The sequence below is a fragment of the Calliphora vicina genome, chromosome 2 (assembly GCF_958450345.1).
Source record: "Calliphora vicina chromosome 2, idCalVici1.1, whole genome shotgun sequence".
In the NCBI taxonomy this organism is placed as follows: domain Eukaryota; kingdom Metazoa; phylum Arthropoda; class Insecta; order Diptera; family Calliphoridae; genus Calliphora; species Calliphora vicina.
The window spans coordinates 98285462-98297093 of NC_088781.1; the positions used below are offsets into that span (position 1 = coordinate 98285462).

Below are 11632 nucleotides of genomic sequence, written 5' to 3' on the forward strand. Positions count from 1 at the left end.
TTGAGATTTTGATGGTCATCTAAAACACATTTTTAAGAAAAAGCCGAAACTTGGCTAGTGCCTAGATTATCCTTAACAATCTATGCATAACAACAATCTGGGTCACTGATTGAATACATACGAATTATAATAAACAAGATGATTCGCCAGGTAGCTATTTAGTAATGTAGTTCTTCAAGTTTATCCAAAAAATGTATCTTATTAAGAACAGTGAGAAGTGAAAAGAAGGCAATATATTAAAAATTAAAAATTCCGAATTTTTTTCTTTACAAACCATCTCCTAAAATTTTATAATCGAATAAAAAAAAATCAGACAAATCGCTCCAGCCATTCTCACGTGATGTCATTACATACGTGGACCATTTAATTTTTATAAATATATACTAGGGTGGCCCTTAATAAACGAAAGTTGGATTTTGGCCATTCTCACCCCCCAGTTTGGTGAACATTAGTAAAAAAATCATCCTGAAAAAATTTTAGGTAAATCGGTTGGGGTTAAGACGTGCCGCAAGACCTCTGAAGTTTTGAGATGCATTTACAAGGGGAAAAATGCATTTTTTTCAGTTTTGCAATTTAATTTGAAATAATCGAAATGTGTACGTAATTGTCGTTCTAATGAGACATAAAAAACAGAAATTGGTCAAAAAATGTTAAAGTTATTAAAAATTTGCAAGGCCATTAACGTGTCTCAGGCCACTAGAACAAGAAATGTAGGAACAAAATTAACATATTTTGAGAAATATTAAAATAAAAGCTCATTTTTACTTAAAATATGTCCATATTTACTTGTATATGAGTTTTTGTCTTCGTAGGATACCGTTAACCTATTCTTAGGTATGAACAAAAAAATAAATTTTTTTTAACGGCAGTTTCAAAACTCCATTTTCAAATTTTTAAACATTTTGTTAAACAAATTTCAGAATTTTTAGATCATCTCATTGGGATTTATTAAGAATATAATAGGGAATAAAAATGTGAAAATATTATGAAAATATCTCTTATAGTTTTTCCGTACCTGCGATTTAAATTTTTAAATTTTAGAGAAAAACCAATTATTTGGCAATTTTTAGGCCAACGAGCTCTATTTCCTTATTCTTATAAATTTTAAGTAAAACCTATTGAGAATATTATAGTCCAGATAATTTTAAATATACTCTGAAACTTTTACTAAAATTGGAAAACGTTAACCCTTAAATCGTGAAGGTCAAAGGTCAAATTTTTCAATATTTGGAATTTATCTTGGAAAGATTTCGAAATGTTCGAAATGTTGTATATTTTTGGGCCGATTTTGATGAAATTTAACAAAAATATAACATAATCTCTAGGGTTTATAATAACATCACAAGAATGGAAATTAACGTTTAATGGCACTTGGGGTTAAAATGACCCCAAACTTTTAAAATCATATTTTTTTATGGTTTTAGAAGTTTGGGGTCATTTTAACACCATGTGGTATATAGGGTTAATTTTAATTTTTCTGCTGTTTTTGTAAATACTAGGCTTTGTGTTATATTTTTGTTAAATTTCATCAAAATCGGCCCAAAAATATACAACATTTCGAACATTTCGAAATCTTTCCAAGAGAAATTCCAAATATTGAAAAATTTGACCTTTGACCTTCACGATTTAAGGGTTAACGTCTGAAAATTTGGATCCCGAAGATATTTGGGGTCTTCAGAAAATTCATTTCAACAGACAGACAGGCAGACCGACATGGTCTGGTTTCACTGGTTTCATCTGGTAATTGGCAAATATCATTTAAAAAACAAGTAGGAGAGCTATATTCGGCTGTGACGAATCTTATATACCCTTCACCAAATTATACTTTAAAATACAAATTTTAAATATTTTTAGGTAAACAAATTTTTTTTCAAAGTTGTTTTTTTTTAATTTTTTGGAAAAAAAATTTGTTCGAATTACAATTATTTGAAAAATTTTTTTGGTTTTTTAATTTTATTTTTTTGGTGAAAAAAAAATTTGGGTTAAAAAATATTTTTTCCGATTTTGACCCATTGTAAGTCCAATTTACTATGGTCTTATATACGTTGTTTGCAAAGGTCTTTAAAATATCTGTCATTAGATATCCCTATTGTCTATATTAATGACTTAGTAATCCAGATATACATAGGTAAAAAATCGAGGTTGTCTTGGTTTTTTCCTCATATCTCAGAAATAGGAAAATTCTCTAGAAAGCATGTCTGACAGAATTATTAAAGATTTGGATCCCGAAGATATCTGGGGTCTTCAGAAAATTTATTGCAACCGACAGACAGACGCTATCTATAAGGATCCAGAATATATATACTTTATAGAGTCGGAAAATTATATTGTGGAAATTACAAACGGAATGACAAACTTATATATACCCTTCTCACGAAAGTCAAGGGTATAATTAGAGTAGCAGTTTGAACTTAGTCTTGCAGCTCACCTAGATTATCCTTGAACTCGGTTGAGATCACAATTCGTATAGTAAGATCTCTAAACTAGGTTGATTTGATGGAATAATCAGAATACTTTCGAAATCAATTTTTTTTTGGCAGTTTAACCCACTAGGTGCCCTTTTTGACAGAAAAAAGTGTCAATTTTGTGCAAAGTGTTATTAGTTGTGTTCGCGTACTTTATAATTTGTAATAATTTGTACAAATTATCACTGGAAGTTACGGGATTCCGTTCGTTTACTTTTAAAAACTTGTAACGAGAAAGCAAGAGAGTGTTAAAAGTGACAGTTCGCTCGTATTTTCGCTCGTATTTTCCTGAATTCGCCACCGACACCACCTTGTATATAAATTCGCCTTGATTGCAAATGTAAGCAAAACAAAAAAGTTGAAAATTAACACAATTCACAAGTTTTGCAAAGAAAAGATGTAAATAACACAAATGAAACGTTTTAAATTGGTTATAATAAAATACAACTAATTTTTACAAATTGTTGTTCGCGTACTTTTTTTGGTTATTTTTCAGATTGAGAGTAAATTATTTTTACTCTCTAAAATAAAGTTACTGGATATTTTTAACTGGAAAGTACGCGAACACAACTATTATTAACTAAATGTTGCAGAATCGCAGTACAGTTTACGTAGTACTTTGAAAGAATAGGATTTTGAGAACATGAGTGATTCTTCCTTTTTAACGAATGAACAGAATCTCATAAATATTATCCTTATGAGCATTAACAATTAGACAATTCACACAAAATTTTAATCTAACTTTTAGATGGAATGAAATAACCATGATATTCAAGAAGATTAGGAAAAAGATCAAAGGAATTGATAATTATATTATACGGTCACCAGCAATATGTGACGAATGAAATATGTCACTGTTCGATTCAATGATTCATGAACTCACGAATAGTCCAATCGTCCATTCAAGCCCAATAACTCAAACAAATAGGCTTCATAGTTGTATGGTTCTCGAGTTGTATTAAAATCAATGGTCACACCAGCGCATCTTTGTACGACGATGTTTAATCGTAATTTAGAAGATTGTTAGCGTTAATTAATCAGCCAACACATACCAGAAACTAAAGAATCAGTAGATTTTTATGCATATGCATGATAGAAACAATTTAACCCAAATCTAGTAGGTTTATTGCTTAGTTATCATCAATCACAAACTCGCAAAAACTAAGGAATAATCCTATCACTAGATTTATCTGTATAGATAGGTGTCGAAGACTCATAACCCGACAAAATTAAGTCATCCTTAGGTCAAAAAAGTATCCTAAAAAGTACTGACTTTGTGGCAATTTCTTAAAACTTATCATTCCTTGGCATAAAAATTTAAATAATACAAAAAGTAGACAATTTATTGAAGAATTTATATATTTTTTCAAGGTTTTCTTGGTTTTATTGTAACCAACTCTGAACAAATTCGTTAAGTAACTCCAATGACAACTCCTAAAAGTAGTTAGTCATCTTCATATACAGTGTTAGACTTGCACGCAGTCGAATAGAAGTTACGCAAAAAATGTCACCGTAGCAGCCGCTAGGTGAAGGAAGAGGCAGCGGGACTCACAGATGAGCGTGACGACCCATGGATTGTCCAAATAAATCTAGACATCGCACTATAGGTAATTTGACCCCATTTCTTGGCCAAAAATAATGTTTTGCACTAACAATAATAATGTTTTTGTTAATGACGCACAGTGGAACTATTGGAGATATTGTTACGAAATTTGAGCTGAGGTATTTTCGTGTTCGTTTGTTCAGCTTCCTAGCGCTAATGGAGGCAAGTACGTAGCCCCTCAATGTTGGTCACCTCGGGTCTCAATTTTTTTAAAAAAATCGCCAAAAATCCATTTATAATTCGAATATGCTGAAATTTTGAATATAAATTGGGAAAAAACTTAAAAAATACGGCCCTTTTTACAAGTTCCAAATATGGATGTGTATAACATTTTATAGGAAAGAGATAACTGCTAGCAAGTTTTTTTATTTTATTTAGAATTTTATCGCCAACATAGCTGATATTTTAAAAATAAATTAGGCCCGCCATATCTAAAAAACCATAAAAAGATCGAGCAAAATTAAAAAAATAAATCAATAAACCTGAATATCTCTTCAACTAATAGAGATAACCTACACTTGTAAGCGTATTTGTAGATCTTCTCAAGGACTATTTATATTCAAAATTTCAGCTCATTCGGACCATAAATGGATTTTTGAAGATTTTTTTTTAAAAATTTTAGACCCGTGGTGACCAACTTTGAGGGGCTACGTACTTGCCCCCATTAGCGCTAGGAAGCTAAACCACTGTGCATTGTAGAGTGTGACTTTAAAACGTTTTATGGAGAAACGTAAAGCTATTGAGCTAAATGTACAGTTGCTTTAGATTACTTTTAACTTTATTCATGTAATAAAAAACTTCCTATTACAAAGTATTTACCCCCACTATCATCATGTCTTGTTATATTTGAAAATATATTTTAACAGTTTTCATAATAGAATTTATTATATCGATAGGATAAACGATATAATAATATGAAGTGTTTTCATTTTTAACCAGACAGTTTATCGAATTTGATTAGTTCTCATTACCTGCTACCATTTTGGAAGCATAAATATTGTTTATTTTGAAATGAGGCAGAATTTATTGTTATTTTTTTCAATTTAATACTGGTGGACGTGCATGTGCGATTTCAACAAATATGAGTGTAAATACATATCTATCTACATTCGAGTACATATATAAATAAAAATGTATGTATTATTTCTTTCTTATCACGAATGTTCTTGAGTAGATCATTGATCAGCTCAAACAAAAAAAAAAAACAACAGAATGCAAGCAGGCAGCAGCATCAACATCAGCGAGTATTTGTATTTTTAAAATTGCAGATTTTTAAAATAGTCTTTAAGTGAAGCGAGTCTGGAGCAGAAGAGATTCGTTCAGAGTGCAGTATTTATTGTGTATTGTTTTGTGTTAATAAATTATAATAAATAATAAATATAACTTTTGCGTTTGTTTTACGCTTCAATAAAATTACATACGAAAAAAAAAATTAAATAAAAAAAAGATGAATTATTATTACAATAACAACGATCGCTATGTTTCGTATCCCTGTGTACGAGCTTTACTAATGCTCTTTAACATTGCATTTTGGGTAATGAGTGCTGGTTTTTTATAATGAAATTAAATTTTAAATTCAAATTTATAATATTAATTTATGAAACTAATAATAGTGAGTGTGTGCTTTTAGATATCTGGTTTATCGTTGATATGGATTGGTATTTGGATGCAAACAGATTTTCAAAATTATCTACAAATCAATTCAGCCTATTCGGATCAAGCCCCCTACGTTTTGCTGATAATCGGCGCTATAATAGTGTTTGTAAGCTCACTGGCTTGCTCTTGCATTGTCAAAGTACAATCGTCAATGTTAGTTGTTGTAAGTAAATCAATAATAGTATCTGGTAATGATTGCCTCCTGGGGAATACTTACGTACATACTACAATAATAACACAATAATAATGGCTTAGTAACATTAGAGATTTATTATAAATACTTACGACTTCATTTGTTTTGATTTCTAAATATGTACATAATTTAAATTTGTTGTTTCTGTTTTTCTATTGTCTATTTTTTTTTACTATTAGTACGGTGGATTTTTGATAACAATGCTATTTTCGCTAATTTCGTTATCTGTCTATGTCTACACTTATAAAGATGAATTATTGAATGGCGTCTCGAGCGGCATAAGCAATCAAATCGAAAATTATGATCATCAACATCCAACGAATTCTGCAAACATAATGGATTTCATTCAAAGAAGTGTAAGTACAATTCAACTAGACTTTTTTCATTTAGAATATTAAATCAATTGAATTAGAATGTAATATACATATATAAAATTAGGTTGACCAAAAAAAAAACAAAACGTTTTACTTTTGTTTGAAAAATAAAATCAATATGATCAATCCCAAGAGTTAAATGTAGACCAAACTTAAAGCACTTATAGCTTCATAATAAACCTTAACAAAAAGCAGTAACAGTTGCCATTTATGGATTATTTTCAAAAGATAATGTTTGATATTGACAGATCACACGAGTTCAGCAAATAGATTGCAGCCTTTTTTTATATGCCCCTCGATTTAAAACTATGCAAATTTTCTGTTTTTGATCTGGGGGCTAATTACCGCAGTCGAACACGATCGAATAATTATTCGAACGTGCGAGTTTTGTTTATGTTTCTCCTATTCGATATCGAATAAAATGTATAAAAAATTTTACTCGAACACTAATAAGCGTTCGAAATTTATTTCGATTGCGAGTGCGAGAATTTGCCCCCTGATTTGAAACTGTTATACATATGGGCAATTCCATATCATAGTACGTGACATTTGTACGCCTATTGAGTGGAATAGATTTTCCAAAAATAAGAATATCTGAAAAATAACTTGGTCTTCACGTTCCATTCAGAGGGTACTATTTTAAAATAATAAAAAGTTCTTTCGAAACATTGTTGTCCAAAATATCGAGCGAAATAAGGGTATATCGTACGTGACATTAAACGGAAGTTATTTTGAAGTACATGTTGAAATATGCGAAAATTTTCGAATTGTGAGAGGCGTAATGTTTTCTTTTAATTTCTTACACTAAACGACATATTTTTCCTTTACAATCCGTTATATTTAAATAAAAACAATCTTTGATTTTATAATAAATAAAATTTAATATCGTACGTGACATACCGTACGTGACAGATTATTCTCTTATAATAAAACAATATATATTCTGTAAATATATGTATACAAAAACTAAAAAAATTAATGGAAAATATATATTCGGTTTCAATAAACAATTTTATAATAGCAAATAAACAATCAGAGTCAAATTCATTTCATATTATATGCTAATTCGGAACTTAGTTTTAACCGCAATTTTAGCCTAAAACATGCCAATTAAATTAAAAAATTAAATATAGTCAGTTTAAACTATTATTATGCCACTAATATGCTCTAAATACTTACACATAGTAATATTTTATTGGTTCCTCCTATTCAAATTTGGGTTTTCGGTCGTGGTAGTCATTCTCGTGAAATTGCCCATATGAAATCTAATAATTGTCAAACAACTAATCTACAAAAAACACGTTACACGTTAATGTCCTGGCGATTTTTTAATAACTTTAACATTTTTTAATCAATTTTTGTCTTTTATATCTTATTAGAACGAAAATTACGTACACATTTCGATTCTTTTAAATTAAATTGCAAAAGTAATTATTTAATGGCAAAAATTTAAAAAAAAAACTAAAAAAATTGATTTTTTTAGGATTTTAGTGAGATCTACTGATATAATCTTTTAAAAAAAGAATATAATATAAATGTTTTTTTTAACGATTTTTCCTTTAGATTTAAAAAAACTTGACTTGGAAAAAACTCTCTCACTGATTGTAGATGATGGATAAATTAAGGCATGATAAAGAATATCCAATATCTCAGTTCTTCTTTTAGTTTTTTCTAAGCATATAAAAGCCTTCGTTATACCATTGGAGTTCTTTTTGAATTTATTTAGATTTTGAATACTTTTAATAGTTTCTTTCTGATAAAAACTCGTTGCAAAAAAAGTTTCGTCTATACATGTAAATACAAATTTTCAAATACATGTATTTCTTGGATGTTCGCAAAAATATGTAATTTTAATTTGAAATTTGTATTAGAATTGAAACGAAAAAATAAATACAAAAAAATATGTTAAAGTGCAAAAAAGGGAATTTCGGTTAATCGACACAAATTAATCGGTTTATTTGTTATTTGAAAATCGGCAATTTTAAATTATTCGAACAGTTAACCGTATAAAATAAATCGGTATAACCCTAGTTATAATGGAATTAATTCATTACAAAAATTAAAATATTTTTTCAATTCAGTTTTGTTTTTTGATTTGCTTTTAATTATGAATTGAAAAAAATTGACAAAGGCCTTTTTATAATAGATTTGAATTGAAGAAAAAATTAATCATTCAATATAGTTTGAGAATGAATTCTCAAAGGAATGAATTCAATACATTTGAAGTACTAAGGAATTAAGCCTATGAATTAATTCGTAATGAATTATTCAATGGAATAGTTAAGAGATACAATTTAATTTGATTTGAACGGGAGTAAATAATACTGCGAAATTCGGCACATTTGGCAATACTATTCTCGATGAAAACATTTGACATCACATAACCCCAAGGTCCGAAACGCGAAATTAAAGAAGTGGTCACTTAAAATCCGTACGGATTAAAGCGAGCATAACTTTTAAATGAAACAACGTATGTTAACATTTTATGTGTCTTTATTGTGAATAAATTTTCTGGCTTTTCTTCTTATGCCTCCCATTGATAGCTGCACAATTTTTCTTCCCACTTCTACCGTTATTCCAGCATATTTATTCCACTTTGTTATCATCAAAATCTTGTTATTTACTGTACCTGCACTCTTTTTCACTTTACGTTTAACAATTGCCGAATATATCTCGATTGGACGAAAATTTGGGCAATTTGTTTAATTGATGTGTTTTGGTATAACATCAATATTATTCTCATTATACCATTTCATAGTTGTATTTGAGTAAAGACAACTTGTCATTGAGTAATGACAACTTGGCTAAAACTTTGTATCAGATGTGTGATGTATTATAAATGACAGCAATCGCTTTTCCAAACTATCTTTTTATATATAATTCTGATGTAATTTGTTATACATTTCTGAAAAGCTTGAGTCTTCAAGCCGCAGCTGCGGATTTCTTGCCAAATTAATATTTTTGTTCAATTTTACGTATTCATATTTAAAGGCCACACAACCTCGAGCTGCCGAAACATAAAATTTTTGTTCAGATACCTGCCGAATATCAGATTTTGGCTATCTTATAATCCGACAAAGACGGATTTTCTAGATATTTGTGCACAATTTTTTCTCTAGCTTCTTTTTCCATTGTGTCTACATCGTTTAAAACTAAACATAAACATTCATTGTAGAATAATGTTAGATTTGTTGTTAAAAACATATGTAAATCTTTTTCCATTTTGATAACAGGGGGCGTTAAAAATTTAATGAAATATTTAGATAATATCCCGAAATTTTACATCCTAAAACACAATTTTTTTATAAATAAATTTTTAGGTGATCATTAGTCTTATTTCTTAATACACATTTAAATCTAACTACAGCAATGTAAATACTTCATTTGACGTTTTTAAAATATTGCGAATTTTGTATTTACGTGATTTACAGCGTTTTTGTGAAAAATATCTAAACATTTTTTTTAAAAACACTAGTATTTTATAGAAAAAAATAAATTTTTACAAACATATAGATTTATTTCTACATTATATATCCAGGAATTGTCTAAGTTGCGAATTTGAATACCAAAGTAAGCAAAATACAATTGGAGAACAGTGTATGTAATTGATTTTCGCTGATCTTTTAACATATATTCGTCACAAATGTAACAAAACATATTAGGATCTTTAACACAGCATCTCATCTTACTAGCCATAATGAAATAATATAACAAGAGAAATTATATTTATCAAAAAAAAAAAAACAGGTGTAAAACATTCAAGTTACGAACATTTATATAATTTTTTTAATATGAAATATGTACATATAAAAAATATTGTAAAACTTTGAGTTATTTGCCAAATAGTTAGTATATTTTCAGCGAATTTTCAATATTTTTATATAAATTAGTTTATTGATATGTTTTATTGTATATAGTGAAAAAATGTTGAACCCTTTTACAATAGGTCAAACTTATAAGGATGAAACTGAAAAAAGTTAATTTTCAACATCCTTGCGATATCACCAATATATCCTGAAACTTAGATAAACAAAATAGATGTCAAATAAAAGATAATTTTGTGTAGAATACCAGTACAAAAATGCGTTTTTAATTTTAGTCTCCATTTATGAAATAACAAAACAAAAAGTGAAAAAAATACAGAATAACCAAAAAAATTAAAACCGCGATATCTTAAAAACAAGAGCTCCTCAAAAAAAAAAACTAGATATAGTTTTGACTATGTAATGTTTTATCAAAAACATTTTCCACGGCACCAAACCAAAATGTCAATTTTGTTCCTCTGTGTAATCTACTAATATTAAAAACTAATTTTTTTTTATATTTCTTATTTAAGTAACTCTTGTAATATGTAAATTAACTCTATATATCTCCTTTAAACTTCAGTTACAATGTTGCGGCAATGAAAGTTTTCTTGACTGGCCTCAGAACTCTGTACCATCCTCATGTTTCCGATCACAAAGATCGAGTGTTCACAAAACAACGACAGATGCCAATAATGTATATGAAATTGTAAGTTTTCTTCTTAATTTCTTTTTAACTACTAAGTAAAACACTGAAGTAATTCATTCCTATTTATATTGCAGGGTTGTTTATATAAATTGAGAAATTTAATCAACACTAATTTTACCACAGTGGGCGTGGCGACATCCGCGATTGCTCTATTTCCTCTGTTCGGTTCTATTTTATCGCTCGGTCTGTCAATGATGTACAAAAAAGGCGGATACGAAATTATTATATAAAAATAAACATAATTTTATTAAAACACAATTGTTTTTTATAGTTTTTTTTTTAATTCTTTATTATTTGCATTATTTCGGACTTTCTTTTAAGCTTATTCTTAGGCATAGATGAAAGTGATTAAAGCATGATTGTGTAAAAAATGGTTTAGAGAACACATGGGTAAAATATTCTTAGTAATGATTCAAATGTCTACAAAATTTTAAAATGAAGCTTTCATAATTTTTATTAATTTCTTAGCTTATTCCATTTTATTTGGACTTAATTACATGATCTTAAATAAATTAGAAAAATTAATTTGCATTTCATAATACTGTGTGTAGTTTTACATTTCCATTAAAAGTATTTATAGACGGCAATACTGAGTCAAAAATTTTTAGTATCATAATACAATTTCATCGTCTAAACAAAATTCGTGTTAGATTTTTAAAAAATACGAATGATTTTTTTTGATTTTTACGAATGATTTCTGTATTCAAAATTTGTTTAAAACAAATCAAAAACTTTTTATTTTCATATGTATCGGGTATGTATTTTTAAATACAAATAAGGCAAACAAAAATGTCAAGAAAATATAAAATGAAAATAAAGTTTTCAGAAA

At 28.4% G+C, this 11632-nt stretch overlaps 1 protein-coding gene across 1 annotated transcript; it reads left to right on the plus strand.

The window, feature by feature from the left end:
• The first annotated feature begins 5445 nt into the window (after nt 1-5445).
• On the plus strand, nt 5446-11061 carry LOC135950957 (tetraspanin-6-like). The gene is made up of 5 exons (XM_065500493.1): nt 5446-5602; nt 5699-5887; nt 6097-6273; nt 10678-10803; nt 10878-11061. The coding sequence occupies exons 1-5, from the start codon at nt 5516-5518 to the stop codon at nt 11031-11033; spliced, it is 735 nt and encodes a 244-aa protein (XP_065356565.1). The 5' UTR covers nt 5446-5515; the 3' UTR covers nt 11034-11061.
• The last annotated feature ends 571 nt before the right edge of the window (nt 11062-11632 follow it).